This window comes from Bos indicus, chromosome 19 (assembly GCF_029378745.1).
Source record: "Bos indicus isolate NIAB-ARS_2022 breed Sahiwal x Tharparkar chromosome 19, NIAB-ARS_B.indTharparkar_mat_pri_1.0, whole genome shotgun sequence".
Taxonomy (NCBI): domain Eukaryota; kingdom Metazoa; phylum Chordata; class Mammalia; order Artiodactyla; family Bovidae; genus Bos; species Bos indicus.
In genome coordinates, this window is record NC_091778.1 from 55766829 (window position 1) to 55781610 (window position 14782).

Sequence of the window (14782 nt, forward strand, 5' to 3'; positions counted from 1 at the left end):
TAGTGGTGGTGCTCGGGTTTCTCACTGTGGTGGCTTTTTCTGTTGCGGAGCCCAGGCTCAGCAGTTGTGGTACACAGGCTGAGTTCCAGCACAGCATATGGGATCTTGCCCCACCGGGGATCGAACCTGTGTCCCCTGCATTGGCAGACCGCTTCTTAACCACTGAACCACCTGAGAAGTCAGCCCACATCTTTCACATAGACACACCTTATGCTTTTCACGTTGCCTCCAAGCGCTTAAGGCAAAGACCTGAGTCCCACCTTCAAAATTTCTGAAGTGAGCCAGGAGATGAATCTACAGCTTCGTCAGAGCCCAGAGACAGATCAGATGCATATTAGACTGATGGCCCTTCATAGTCATGGCCTGAAGGAGGAAGGGGCATGTTCTTTTCCAGGGGAAATGTATCCATTTTACATACGACTGTTTTTTTTTTTTTTTTCTTTTTACACACAATATTTGGAGAAAATAAAAAACGGCATGCAAGGAAGCAGTTCACACGCAGGAGGGTGGGGGAGAGGTTCAGGTCACAGCTTCCCCTGAGGGGCTGCCCTGTGGAACCTGGCCCCACCCACTGGGTCCCTGCCTGCTTCTCAAGACCCATGCCAGCAGGTCGGCCTCCTCTAAACCATCCTAGCAGGGCCTCCCCTGGCAGTCCACTGGGTAAGAATCCACCTTCCAATGCAAGAGATCCCTGGTTGGGGAACTACGATCCCAAGTGCCATGGGGAACGATCATGGGGAACGATGCCCAAGCACCGAAATTGAGACCCGAGGCAGTCAAAAGGACAGACCACCCTAGGCCCTAAGGAAGTGGCCTTCTTGACCAATTCAGTTAATTTCTAGACTTCCCTGTGGTCCAACGGCTAAGACTCCGTGTTCCCGATGCAAAGGGCTCGGGGTCGATCCCTGGTCAGGGAACTAGATTCCACGTGCTGCAACTAAGACCCAGTGCAGCCAAATAAATAAATATTTTAAAAAACTAACCAAGTAACTCATATGACATTTCCATGGGTCCCGCAGGTTTCTGCCCTCATGAGGCTTCTGTTCTAGTGCAGGGGCCTTGGGGCCTCTGGTGAGTGTGGTCAGCCAATGTCCTCAAAATTCACGTCTGCTGGAATCTCAGAATGTGACCTTATTTGGAAACAGAGTCATCGCAGATGTACTTAGTTAAATCAAGAGCAGGTCCCACTGGATTAGGGGGCCCTAAATCTAGTGACAGGTGTTCTTATGAAAAGAGACACACAGGAGAGACTGCAGCAGCCACAAGCCACACGACGCCGGGAGCCACTGGAAGCCGGAAGAAGGGAGGAAGGATCCTCCCCTTGAGGCTTCAGGGTGGGTGGGCCAGCAGACCCCAGATCACCTCACCTCTCTTACCAGCGCTCTCATCTTCCCCAGAAATTACACCCAAAACTTACATTGCCAGACAAGACACAGGCCACCCAGTTAAAGCTGAACTTCACATACATAAGGGCTTCCCTGGTGGTTCAGACAGTAAAGAATCTGCCTGCAATGCAGGAGAACTGGGTTTGATCCCTGGGTTGGGAAGATCCCCTGGAGAAGGGAAAGGCAACCCACTCCAGTGTTCCTGCCTAGAGAATTCCATGGACAGAGGAGCCCGGTGGGCTACCATCCATGGGGTCGAAAAGAGTTGAACTCGATTGAGTGACTAAGAGTTTCACTTCTCACATGCATGATGAATAATATTGTAGTGAAAAAAAGTTCCATGCACTATTTGGGACATACTTACATTTAAAAAAAAATCATCTGTGACTTACCTGAAATTCAGATTTAACCAAGCAACCTGTGATTGTTTCCAGACTCTGGCAGCCCTAGGAATGCAGTTGGGAAGGACTCATTCCCCCACCCCACCCTGGTCACCCCTCTGCTCCCTCAATCTCTCTGTGCCTGGCAGGGACCCTGTGGCTTTGCCAGCCCTGTTCTCAGCAGCCTCCTCTATGGCCCCCGTGGGTTTGGGCTTCTTTTTACTCTGGGATAGGCCCCGTTCCGCTCTCACCACATCCTGCCGAGGTGCAGGGGCCCCCTGCCTGCCCCCCGTCTCTCCGAGGCACACACCTGGCACCACATCCGTTGCTGTGAGACAGGCCAGGCCCAGAAGGGCTGAGACACAGACATTGCTTTCACACTTAACTTTCAAGATTGCTTTAAAATGTACATAGGCTTCCCTGGTGGCTCAGGGGTAAAGAGTCCAGCTGCAACGCAGGACACACATGCAGGAGACACGTGTCCACTCCCCAAGTCCAAAAGATCCCTGGGGAAGGAAATGGCAACCCACTCCAGCATTCGTGCCTGGACGGAGGAACCTGCTGGGCTACACGGGGTCGCACAAGAGTCGGATGTGACTGAGCAACTAAACAACAACAAATACATAATGGAGTTTACCATTTTCGCTCTTTTTAAATGGACAGGACTTCCCTGGTGGTCCAGCCGTTAAAATTCCGCACTTTCAACGTAGGGGGTGTGGGTTCAATCCCTAGTCGGGGAACTATATAAGATCCCACAAGCCACGTGGCATGGCCAAAAAATATATATACAGCTCAGGGGCATTAAGTACATACGTGTTGTTGTGAAACCATTACCACCATCCTCCTCCTGAACTATTTTTCTCCCCAGACTGAAGTTCTGTTGGCATGAAACACACCTCCCCTTGCCCGCTTCCCCAGCCCCGGGCACCCACCACTCTAGCCAAGGATGTTCTAAGGGTTGTTGGCTTTCAGTCGCTCAGTCCTGACTCTCTGCGACCCCATGGACAGCAGCATGCCAGCCTTCCCTGTCTTTTACCATCTCCTGGAGCTTGTTCAAACTCATGTCTATTGAGTCAGTGATGCCATCCATCCAACCATCTCATCCTCTGTCATCCCCTTCTTCTCCCGTCAGTCTTCCCCAGCATCAGGGTCTTTTCCAGTGAATCTGCTCTTCACATCAGGTGGCCGAAGTATTGGAGCTCCATCTTCACCATCAGTCCCTCCAACGAATATTCAGGGTTGATTTCCTTTAGGATGGACTGGTTGGATATCCTTGCAGTCCAAGGGACTCTCAAGAGTCTTCTCCAGCATCGCAATTTGAAAGCATCAATTCTTTGGCTAAGGGTAAGAAGTTCTACAGATGGCAGCCAGCACCAGGCTATGAAAGCTGCCATGTGGTACGTATCCCCAACCCCCCCCACCGTGGGGCCCCTGAGGGGATGCAGGAGCTGGGCAGAATCCTGATTCTAGCAGTACCCACCCTGGCTGGGCCAGCAAGGATGCCCCTGGGGCTTGCTTCCTGAGTGTCACGGCCCTAGACTCAATTCCACCTGGGCGGTGTCCTCAGTCTCCCTCCCACGGGGTCACTCCACATGGCTGTTTCCTACAGGGGACTTAATACTGCTTCATGGAACGGGCTCTGATGCTGTCACTAATCAGGGAGATGGAGAGGCCATGGCTGTTCTCCACATGTTGGGACTGCCTGATGCTGATGCACCTGGTACCCAAGGGAGGGAGGGGGAGCGGAGAAGGGGGGAAAGAAGGAATGGGGGGAGGGGAGGAGGAGAATGCAGTGATGTGGGCGACGACGGGCCCGCATCTCCCTGGCAGGGCCGACTCTCCCAGTAATTAGTTTTTGAATCAGCCAGATGGTTCAAGCCCCACTCACTCTGAGCAGCTTTAATAATTTCCACTCCCTTTTCATTCTCATTATTCACAGCCGTCCTCTCTGAACTGAAAGGAAGATGCTTTCTCTGCTGGGGGACTCGGCCTTCCTGCAGCTGTAGCTTCCCCAAGGCCCAGAGGAACCCCCTGTATACCTGGGAAGTGGTGGCTACACAGCTGGGCAGGGATGCCTACAGAACCCTGCAGGGTCGGTGGGGCCCTGAGCATGGAGGGCGGCCCGCAGCCGGTGTGTCCCCCGGGGCCAGTCCTGGGAACCCCGAGGCAGAGGCTCTGGAGGTGGCGGGGCTCACACAGACCCGTGAGGGGATGGAGTGCAGGGAGGTGCCCTTGGGCCTCCAGGGTGCTGCCTCCGGGGTGCAGGGAGGAGAGCTGGTACACGGGTGCTTACCGGCCTGCATCGCAGCCTGGCCTGCTCCCTGCCCCATCTCTGCCGGCCTCCTTCTCTCTCCGGCCTCCTGGCTCCTCTGGCTCCGAGTCCTCCTGGCTCAGAGCTTCGCACATAGGAGGCCCTTCCCGACACCACCCCGGAAAGTGTTGGGTCCCCATTATGTGACCCTGCAGCAGCCATGTTCCCCGTCTAGCACTTGCCCCCATGGACAGCACATCACCGATTGGCTCTCGGGGCCTCCCCGCTGGCATTTTCCACCTGGTGTATGTTGTATGTGCTACTTTTATAGTCGGAAGTGGTGTTTACAAACAGGAGAGGCACACCCATAAACAGACCCAAAAGGAGAGCTCTGAGTCGGCTGATTTCCAGCAGGCTTCCTCCCCAGGTGGGGCCCGCCTGCCCTGGGTCCTCAAAGGATGCACACGAGGCAGGGCAGGTCTGGGCAAGCCCGTAGGCTGCCAGTTGATTCTATTCTCTGGCTTGTCCACATCCTGCAGCCCAGAGCAAGGGAGGGGCCGACCCAGGACACCTGGTCCTCCCAGCCCTATTGGGACACCCTCCTCCCCACCCCCAGCAGGAGGCTGTGGCCCATCCTTGGGGCTTCCTGCTCACCCTCTGGGATGACTTGGTGACAGCCCCGAGTGGATCTTAAAGGTCTTTGAGGAGCTCCCGGAGTTGGTGAGTCTGAAGCCAGGGTTCCGAGGGGCAGGAGAAGGCCATGTGGGGTCTACGTGGGGATCAACTTGTCCGGGCTTCCCAGGATCTCCCTGGGTTTAGCACTGAAGTCCAGAGTCCCTGGAAACCCGTCATTCCCAGACAAGCTGGGACACTCAGCTGGATCTACAGCAGGGGATTTGCTCGGTTGGGCAGGCCCCATCACCAGGCCGTTCCTCCTTGGATGGGAGGGGCAGGTGAGCTAGGTGGAGAGGATGGCCTGGGCCCCTCTTGGTCCCAGAGCAAGGCTGGCTGTCGTTGGACAGGACAGCAGCGTTAAGGGTCAGGGAGCAGGCTGGACATCGTCAGTGGGCCCCTGGGGGGACGAGCAGGATTTCTGAGCCAAGAGCAGGGCTTGGAGAGGGTGTCGGCCCCAGAGGGTCAGGGCCAGAGAGAGATGGTGCTGGACAGGGGTGGCCGGCAGGGGTGGCAGCGGGGACTGTTTTAGTATGGAGGAGCGAGGTGGGTTTCAGGTTCAGGGACTGCCGAGAATTACAGGGATTGAGGGCCGGGCAGAGCCAGGATGGCCTTGAGATGCCAGCCACCAGGGCTGCAACCCTGCTGGTGGGCCAACCCCCACAACCCCTGCCTGGGCCCACAGCACACATGGGTGTCGATGACACATCTCAGATCCTGAAGTAGAGGCTCCATGTGGTCACGGTCCAACCGTTCATCTGGAGATGAAGTCCACTTGCCTTCTCCCGAACGAGCCAATCTGCCCAACCGAAGGGGTAGGGAGGCCCCCAAGGGGCAGAGATGGTCCTGAGGCCACCCCACCTGGCCTGTTGGTGGCAGAGGCTCGAGCCCAAGTCACCCAAGTCCCAGTTCAGGGCTTTTCTACTTCCCCTGAGACTGGATCAGGGCAGGAATGGGGGTGTCATGGGTTGAAGAGTGACCGCTCCCAATCCCCCAAATCAACATCCACTTGGAACCTTATGTGGCCTTACGTGGACAGTCCTGGCAGTGTTAAGGTAAGAACCGAGACGAGGTCACCCTGGATTAGGCTGGGCCTGAGATTCAATGAAAAACACCGGAAGAGGACTGAAGCACAGACTGAACTACACAGCCACCGAAGCTGGAAGAGGCGGGAAGGTTCCTCCCTGGGCCTTCAGAGGGAGCCTCGTCCTGCCGACACATGATCTGGGATGTCTGACCCCCAGACTGCAAGAAAATCCATTTCTGCAGGCCTACACACAGCTAAGAAATACCCAGATCCCTGGTCTAGATGCCCCACTCGGGATGCAAGAAAAAACCTTGCAGGCCAGCCTCTTTTATTCCAGTCTTTTGGTGACTGAGTTCTCTTGGAATAAATTGGTATGAAATGATTGTCAAACACTGACCAGCTCATAGGGTTCACTGCAACAGACTTCAATTTTAAGAAGAAAAACATTATTTCCAGGATACAGTCATAGAAGCAGTGCACAGCACCGCCCGGTGGAATGCCTTCAAAGCCTCCTTTTAATGAATAAATTAAGACTCTGTTCGCTTTTCAATCATCCCCTTAAATCAGTGCTTCTAAGTCCCTGAAACCTTTCTTCCTCCCGAAAGGAGATGAAACAATTCCCCAGCAATCACTTCCACGCTATCTTCATACTCATCAAAGGAGTGCCGTGCTCTCGGGGTCAGAAAAGAGGGGATAAAAAAAAAATCCCCACTCCAGAGTCTTCCGGGTTTGCATTTGGAACATTTATTTCAGGAAATACATTTTCAACACTTTGTTATTTATACAAAAAGAGACAAATTTCTCAGGAGGCACATAGCGAAAGGCCACTGTGGAACAGATCCCAGTGAAACTAACAAGTTTTCAAAATCTGGCTACAGAGAAGGAAGCGAAGGCGTCCCAAGACGGGCCGGGACCCCGACGCTGGCGACGGATGCATCCTTCAACATCTCGGTTTTGGCAAAAATGGCAAGTCGGCAAGTAAACTGTTTCTGCTGAGGGTTCTTCCTCTCTCAGGTGGGGAGGGAGTAAACACACGAAGCAATGACCTACACACACACACGCACGCGCGCACACACACACAGACACACCGGTTGTCCACACCCACCCCTCCCACCTTCTCATGGGCCGCAAGAAGCCAGCCTGGGGCCTGCAGACAGTCACGGATCGTTGTCCCGAGTCTGAGCTCCCCGGCCCGGGGCCGTGAGGACATGAAGCCCGACTGTGGGCTGTGGACACCTGAGCCCTGATCAATCCCTCTCTGGGGGTCTTTATGATGGGCTCTGGGGGCAGGGGAGGTGCAGGGCCCCAGGCGCCTCAGGGCAACACGCAGTCAGGCTTGCCTGGCCTCCCATCTCCCTGTTTGTGGCGTCAGCTAGGCCTCCGTCGGAGGGCTGTGTGTCTGGGGCGGCCAACTGAGCCTTCACTTAACCAGAGCATCTCGGGCCGAATGGGTGTCTAAACAGACAGACAGACACGCTTCCCTGGTCACACGGGGTGGGGGCAAGGCTGGCACTGAGCCCACAAGAGCCACTCAGAGCACCCCCAGCCGTGGTTCACACAACCCATGGCCCCCCACTTCCTTCTAGCACTTCACTTCCTCAGCTCCTCTACCAGATTCACTCGCTTGGACCTTCCCAAAAATCAGGGCGGGGTAGGGTGCATCTTTTGCTTCCTTTGAATCCTCAAATTCCAGCAGGGGTGGGGGTGGGGAAGGGAGCGGGACATAAGGGGAGATGAAGACACATCTCCCTCTCTCCACCTTGTCCCAGTTCCCCGCCCGAGGGGACAGCTGGGGAGAGCTGGTGGCTCGCGTGGACGGCTGAGATAAAGGCACTTTCTGCTCCAGGACAGGCTCGCGGGTGGGTGGGCAGCAGCCAATGGGCAACTTGGGTCTCGTGGAATGAACTGCTCTCCCCCAGGGGCGGGCTCAGGGGCTCCCCCGCAGCGTGCAGGGAGGCGGGGCCAGGAAGGGGCCCCAGGTCCACTGGCAGGGTCCCATCCTCCCGCGGGCACCACCCCGCCATGCTCCAGGGGCTCTAGGAGCTGGGGGCCACTCCTGGCCCCGGGGAGCTGGGCCTGGAGTGGGGGCAGGGTTGGGAACTGAGTCACTGGTCCTCCCGCCCCTTCTGGACCTCAGGGATGGCCAGAGAGCCGCCCCCCAACTCCAAGCTCCCCCCCCACCCCCAGTCCTGGTCCCCGAAGTCAGTGGGCTAATAACAAACATACTCAGAGGGCACTCGTCATCTTGTTACTTGGCAGGTGTGAAGGGGCGGAGATCGAGGACACAAGGAGAAAATTGTATAAAATAAAAATGGGGCGGGTGGCGGGAGACGGTAAAGACTCGGGGTAGGGTCCCGGGGCGGGCGGTGTCTACATCTCCTGGGCTTCGGGCGCCTTCTCCTCGACGCCGTTGGCCACGGCGCTGCTGCCCTCGTGCAGACGCTTCACGCGGTAGGCTTCGAAGTGGATGGTGCTGGTGATGTCTTTGATGTTCTGCATGTGTGTCCTGGGAGGGGCACGGGGGAGGAGTCACGAGGGGGGCCAGGAGTCAGTCAGGGCGGGGGTCCTGCTCACTCAGCCTGCCCTCCCCACTCCCAATCCCCACTACACAGTTCCCCAGGGGGGCGGTTCCCCAGCACGGCGCTTTAGCCCCACCAAGACAGACCAAGCCTGGACAGGAGCATGTGGGGGTGAGGAGGTGGATCTCCATGGCAACCCCTGCCTCTCTCAGGACCACGAATTCCAACACAGCCCCCTTTCTGTGACAACTCAATCGCCAGTTCAGGGACAGGCTGAGCACAGAGGACCCCGGCGGTGGGCAGGGCTGGAGCGCCCTTGCCCTGGTTCAGAAGAGCCAGGGCAGCGGCCAGGTGTGCTGGCAGGCGAGGGGCAGCGGCCTGCAGCAGGCAGGTGAGGAGCCTGGGGGTGGCGGGTACTGGTACCCTTGCTAATCATGTGTTCAAGCGTCCCTTCTCCACTGACCATCGGGGCAGGTTTGCAAAGGAGGTGCCAGAAGGGCCCGAGGTCAGAAAGGCGTCCTTCCGCAGCCAGGCTCTCCAGCACAGGGCAGTTAGCTCCTGGAAGCCATATCCTCCCCCAACTTGAAGGCCATGAGAGATGGTCCCATCCCTCCTAGTGACTTCGTCCCTAGCATCCATCCTATTGGCTGAGGAGCTGGGAGCCCCTGGCACCCCAGAGGGAGCCCTCATCATCTCTGTTCACCTGCCCAGGCCCAGGCCTTACCACCTAGGCTGAGGACGGGCTCCTCCTTGCCTGGGCTCAAGGAAACTGAGGTGCGGCCTCCACCAGGTCAGAGGACAAGAGGTGGAGCCCCCGACACATGCCCAGCACCCGAGACTCCTGGGGCTCAGGTTGCAGTGATGCAAACTCAACCCTTCCCCAAGTGGAAGTAAAAAAGATTTTCACTGCTTGCTTCATTTCCAACAAGGCGTTTTAAGACAATGGGGCCCCAAGGAGGAAGGCAGATGGGTGGGGTGCACTGGCTGCTGCTCAAGACCTCTGCCAGCCGGCCCATCACCCTCGCCCACCGCCTGCAGCCCTGATGGAGGCCCCTTCTGAGCTGTCAGCCCCTCCACACCCAAGCACCGGACCAGCCTGGCTCTCACCTGATAAGGAGGTCCCGCAGGTAAGCAAACTCACAGTGAGTGGTGTTCTCGACTGCAGAGGAGAGAGAGGGAGCTTTAAGATCAGGAAAGCCCCTCCCGGCAATGCTGGGCGGGTAGATGGGCGGGGCAGGGGGGCCACAGGGGCGCACCGGGCACCTCAGCTCCTGCCCTCCGGGAAGATGGCACTGTCACCCCGCAAGACAACTACGGGGGAGAGAGCGCTGCGCCAAGCAGCAGGGGGTCCGGGGGTGTCCCAGGGGAGACCTGAAGATGAGAGGGGTGCTGGGAACAGAACAAGGCAGGAACCGGGGCTGGGGTTTCTCCCCCTCGTGCTCAGGACACACGCAAGGACACACGTGTACAGAGGTCGCACACTGGGGATGACCACTCGCACTGAGCTCAAGAGCCAGCAAACCTGAGTCCTGGGCTGCCCAGGAGGCTGCACACGGGGACACACCAAAGCCCTCGGGGTGCCGAGCACAAGTGCAGGACAGCAGCTGGCTCTGGGCACGCGGGACGACGGGCAGGGAGGGGCCCCACAGCACCCCGGAGTGGGCCAGTGACGCCCAGTGCTGCACGGAAACTGCCTGCCTGCTGCGTGGTCGTCAGCTGCCAGTCACCCTTTAAAGGGTGCTGAGTGGCATCACCTGGACTCAGGGAGGCTCTCCTCTGCGGTTCTGTGGGGGCGTCCGGCCTACGGGAAGGAATCCCCAATCTCCACACACCCTACAGGAGAGCGACTAAGACTTCTCATTTGTGGTCATAGGGAGGTGGGGCTCAGAGAGTGAAAAAAAAAGCACTCTGTCCAGCTTCCACGGCCCGTGAGGCCTGGCTCCCAGGTCCAGGCTTCCCCATCCCAGGGTAGCAGGGCCTTTCTCAAAGTTAAAGGGTCGATACAGCCAGCAGATAGATGGGGAAACAATGGAAACTGTGAGAGACTTTATTTTTCTGGACTCCAAAACTGCTGCAGGTGGTGATTGCAGCCACGAAATTAAAAGATGCTTGTTCCTTGGAAGAAAAGCTATGACCAACCTAGAGAGCATATTAAAAAGCAGAGACATTACTTTACCAACAAAGGTCTGTCGAGTCAAAGCTATGGTTTTTTCAGTAGTCATGTATGGATGTGAGAGTTGGACTATAAAGAAAGCTGAGCGCTGAAGAATTGATGCTTTTGAACCGTGGTGTTAGAGAAGACTCTTGAGAGTCTCTTGGACTGCAAGGAGAGCCATCCTAAAGGAAATCAGTCCTGAATATTCATTGGAAGGACCGACGCTGAAGCTGAAACTCCCGTACGTTAGCCACCCAAAGCGATGAACTGACTCATTGGAAAAGACCCTAATGCTAGGAAAGATTGAAGGCAGGAGGAGAAGGGGACGACAGAGGATGAAATGGTTGGATGGCATCACCGACTCAATGGACATGAGTTTGAGTAAACTCTGGGAGTTGGTGATGGTCAGGGAAGCCTGGCGTGCTGCAGTCCATGGGGTCTCAAGGAGTCGGACACAACTGGGCAACTGAACTGACTGACTGCCAGCCGGCAGGGGGGCCAGGGTGGTAAAAGGCCGAGTGCCCCACCCTCCAACTCAGGCTTCCCAGGTGGCACTAGTGGTAAAGAACCCGCCTGCCAATGCAGGAGACATAAGAGATGTGGGTTTGATCCTTGGAATCAAGAGCATGGCAGCCCACTCCAGTATTCTTGCCTGGAGAATCCCATGGACAGAGGAGCCCGGCAGGCTGCAGCCCATAGGGTCACACAGGGTCGGACACAACTGAGGTCACTGAGCGTGCACGCACACCCCCTACCCCCATGCCGAGCCTCCAGTGCTCTGATTGGCCTTTCCTTGCTTTGTGCCTGGGCTCTGTCCTCCTTCCTCTCCCATCCCCTATCCTGCAGGGCTGCGCCCACAGTAGAATCCTCTGCTGGCTGGCTCTCACGCAGCCTTTCCATCTAACGTGGAGAAACACTGAGAGTTCAGGGAAGGATGGGGCTCTGAACCTGAAATGACTGACCACTGCATCCCAGGTTGGGCAAGTTATTCTGGCCTCTCTGAGCCTCCATTTCCTCATCTGTAAAATGGGCATAATAATGCCTCCCACCTCTCAGGGGTGGAAGAGGATGAAATGAGTTAACTGTGCGCTTTATCACATCCACCCTCCTCTGAAAACACTCGGGCAGCTTCCAAGGATGAGTAAAGTACCTCAGGACGGTGGTGCGCAACCCAGGAGGAGGAAGAGGGAACTGGGCCTGGAGAGGGTGGGGATGAGGAGAGGCACAGAGCAGCCTGCTCTCCGGTCAGCTCTCAATTCACAAGGTCCCAGAGATTAAAAAAAAAAAAAAAGTCACCAATGTCTTGGGGAAGTTCAACTACTCTAATGGCAGAAACTCCTTCTGGGACCTCACGAAGGCTGCTGGGAAGTCAGAGCTACCCCCCGCCACCATCTTTAAAGGTTCCGTGGGGCTGTTTCTCATCACCACCCTCAACGTGGGCTGGCAGCACCACAGCAGGGCACAGATCATTCAAAGCGCAGGCAGGATCCAGGCCAGAGCAGGGGATCGCGGACACAGAAAACCAACCTCCCTAATTTCCCAACAATTTCCTTTACCGGATGCCGGCAGGGCCCAAGTTGGCCACCAGAGGGCAGCAGAGGCTACCAGAGGCGGAGCTGCCCTTCCCTGCCCCTCCCCAATGGCCTTTTCTTTTTCGTTTTCCTTTTTTCAAATGTACTTGGGCTGCGCCACGTGGCGTGGCGTGTGGTATCTTGGTTCTTGACCAGAGATCAAATCTGTGCCCCCTGCAGTGGAAGTGTGGAGTCTTAACTACTGGCCTGCCAGGGAAGTCCCCCTACTGGCCCCTTATCCCAAATCCTCCAACACACTTTACAAAAAGGTTTCTAAACAGCAAGATTTCAGGAAGAAGAGAAATGGAAGAGGAGGGGCCAAGACGGGATGAGCCCAGGATGCAGCCTAATTGAGACATCTAGGCGGGACAGGGAGGTGAGGGAATTTAACAATAATCCAGGTAAAATGAGCCTGGGAGTGCTCTATTAGATCAGTTTTCATTATATCATTTACTGCTAATACAATGAAAGTATATGAAAAATTAAAGTATCTGCTGTCCTGAAAGCTCCGATGGTCTTTGAGACATTCTCTGATTTCACTAAACTCTTGGCACAAGGTGCTCACTTTATGGACGGCAAAAACGGGACCCAAGGGATGATGGGACATGCCCAACGTCACAGGGACGTGCCCAAGGTCATGAGCTGGGTGTGGGATGGGGTGGTAGCAGCGGGAGTTGAAAGCAACTGCTGAATTTTCTGCTTCTTTCTCTATGCTAGGCCTTTCAGCCAAGTGAACAAGGAGCAAAGTGGTCCATTTTAATCTGCTCTAGAGAGAGAAGGACAGAACAGAGAGAGGGGGAAGGACACGCCCAGGTCCACCCCGCCTAGGGTCGTGGCCACCTGCGGTGGGTTGGATGGTGTCCCCCAGACGTCCAGCTCCCAACCCTGGGCATCAGTGAATGGGACCCTATTTGGAAAAAGAGTCTGTGAGGTGTAATTAAAGCAAGGATTTCAGGGACTTCCCCAGTGGTCCGGTGGTTAAGAATCCACCTTCCGATGCAGGGATGCAGGTTTGATCCCTGTTTGGGGAACTGAGGTCCCACATGCCAGGGGCCCCCTGAGCGCCACAACTAGACCTGATGCAGCAATAAATAAATAGATCTACCTCAAGAGGGGATCATCCTGGATGTAGGGGGGCCCTAAGGTCAGTGACAAGTGTTCTTAGAAGAAGAAAGACACAGGAGCACAGAGGAAGGCAGAGCAGAGACCACAGGGCTGAACCTACATGCCAAGGTCAGCCCGCAGCCACTAGAAAGCGGGCAGGGAACAGAGCCTCCCTCGAGGCCTCCAGAACACTGAGGATGAACTTCTGTTCACCAGTCTGTGCTGGTCTGTTGCAGAAGCCCCAGGACATGAAGACGTGGGGGTCCTGGAACTCCGAGGGGGCAGGGAGTAGGGAGGGCATCTGGTTCTCAGCTGGACAGAGCTCCAACCCAGCCCTTTCCCCAGGCCCAGAGAGGCAGGGTGACTTGTCCAGGGTCACACAGCATGCCTGGAAAACCCCAGCACCAGGACCCTGGCAGAGCCCGTCATACCTCCTTCCTGCCTGGATGTGGGGGACTGGGACGGAGGCACGGCTCAGTCAGCTAACGGCTGTGGGCCCGGACAAGACACCTAGCCCCTCATTTCCTGCACCAAGCAGGAACCACGGGAGCCCTTCCTGTGGCCGAATGGGCAACAGACGAGGTCCCAAGAGCACCCGGTCAGGCCCGGGTGCACAGCTCCCGGGTAGCAGAGGCAGCTTTCCTCCTGGCCTGACTGGAGGCCCCGGCGTCAGCTCAACCATTACCTTCGATGGTGCCCCACTTGGTTTTCCTTCCAAGGATCCTCTTCCCGTTCACCTGGTACTCGTGGTCACTGCCCACCACGGCGAACGGGATCATCTCCTGGGGGAGGGGCAGGACGCACTGGTCACTTGTGTGTGCAAAGGCTGGTCCACTCCCTGGGCCCCTGGCAGGAGCTGCCCTGAGTCGGGCCCCCAGCACCGAGACCCCTCGGCCTGAGAGGGCTGCACGTGGACCCTCTGGCTCCGACCCCTCCTAGACCAGATAACACTTCCTTATGGCTCAAGACCATCCCACCTGTTTCCCTGGACCCCTGGAAAGACCCCCACCCACGTCCTCTAGCAGGAAGTGAGGGGCCTCTGGGAACAGCAGTCTGGTCGGTGCACTCACCCGGAATTTCTCATTCACCAGCCGGTCCTCAGAGTCCTCGTCAAACTCCTTCTGGGGGTACACGTCAATGCCATTGGACAGCAGGTCCGCAGTGATCTGGGGGTCCAGAGGGGAGACAGGTGGGCACTGTCCATGCAGCAAACTGGACCAACCCACTGGGATCTGCCCGTGCTGTGACCTCCACAAAGCAAGTGGCCCCGGGCTCAGTCAGGGGTGGGCTCTGGGGGGCTGGTAACCCTGATACTGTCCAGCTCTTGTGCCTCTGGAGTGGAGGAGGGGCAGCTGCAGACCTGCCTGCCGGGAGACCGCAGCAGCCCCAGGGCCCCAGGTTCATCCCAGGCACAGGGCATCTCCCCATCCTGAACTCCACCTGGAGACCCTCTCGCTGCGGCGGCCCATACTGCACAGGGGCACCTGCTTATGGCCAACTGTCACCAACCTCCGTCGCAGCGACAGCTGCCTGTACGATGGTGCTCGGTGATAACGTCCCCGTGAACAGCTGTCGTTTCTGCCCTGAGCACAAATGCCCGGGGGCAGCTTTGGGGGCTTCCTTGTTCTTTTCCCTCCAGACACATCCATTGCCAGGGCGCTGTCCTCCCCTAAGCATGCTGGGAAAATCCCTGGACCTAAGGGATTGTGGGTGGAGCT

General features: G+C 56.7%; 1 protein-coding gene across 13 annotated transcripts in view; it reads right to left on the bottom strand.

Moving 5' to 3' along the window:
* Positions 1–6436: 6436 nt before the first annotated feature.
* SEPTIN9 (septin 9) overlaps positions 6437–14782 on the bottom strand; it is a 179409-nt gene continuing 171063 nt past the window's right edge. For 12 of the 13 annotated variants that reach the window (XM_019981505.2, XM_019981508.2, XM_019981507.2 and 9 more), the window contains 4 exons: positions 14135–14230; positions 13750–13846; positions 9342–9393; positions 6437–8221 (listed from right to left, as the gene is read on the bottom strand). In XM_019981505.2, coding sequence (XP_019837064.1) covers positions 8086–8221; positions 9342–9393; positions 13750–13846; positions 14135–14230 — 381 coding nt within the window. In that variant the 3' untranslated portion in view covers positions 6437–8085. The remainder of the gene's footprint in view (positions 8222–9341; positions 9394–13749; positions 13847–14134; positions 14231–14782) is intronic. The other variant, XM_070774005.1, reaches the window with a different exon arrangement.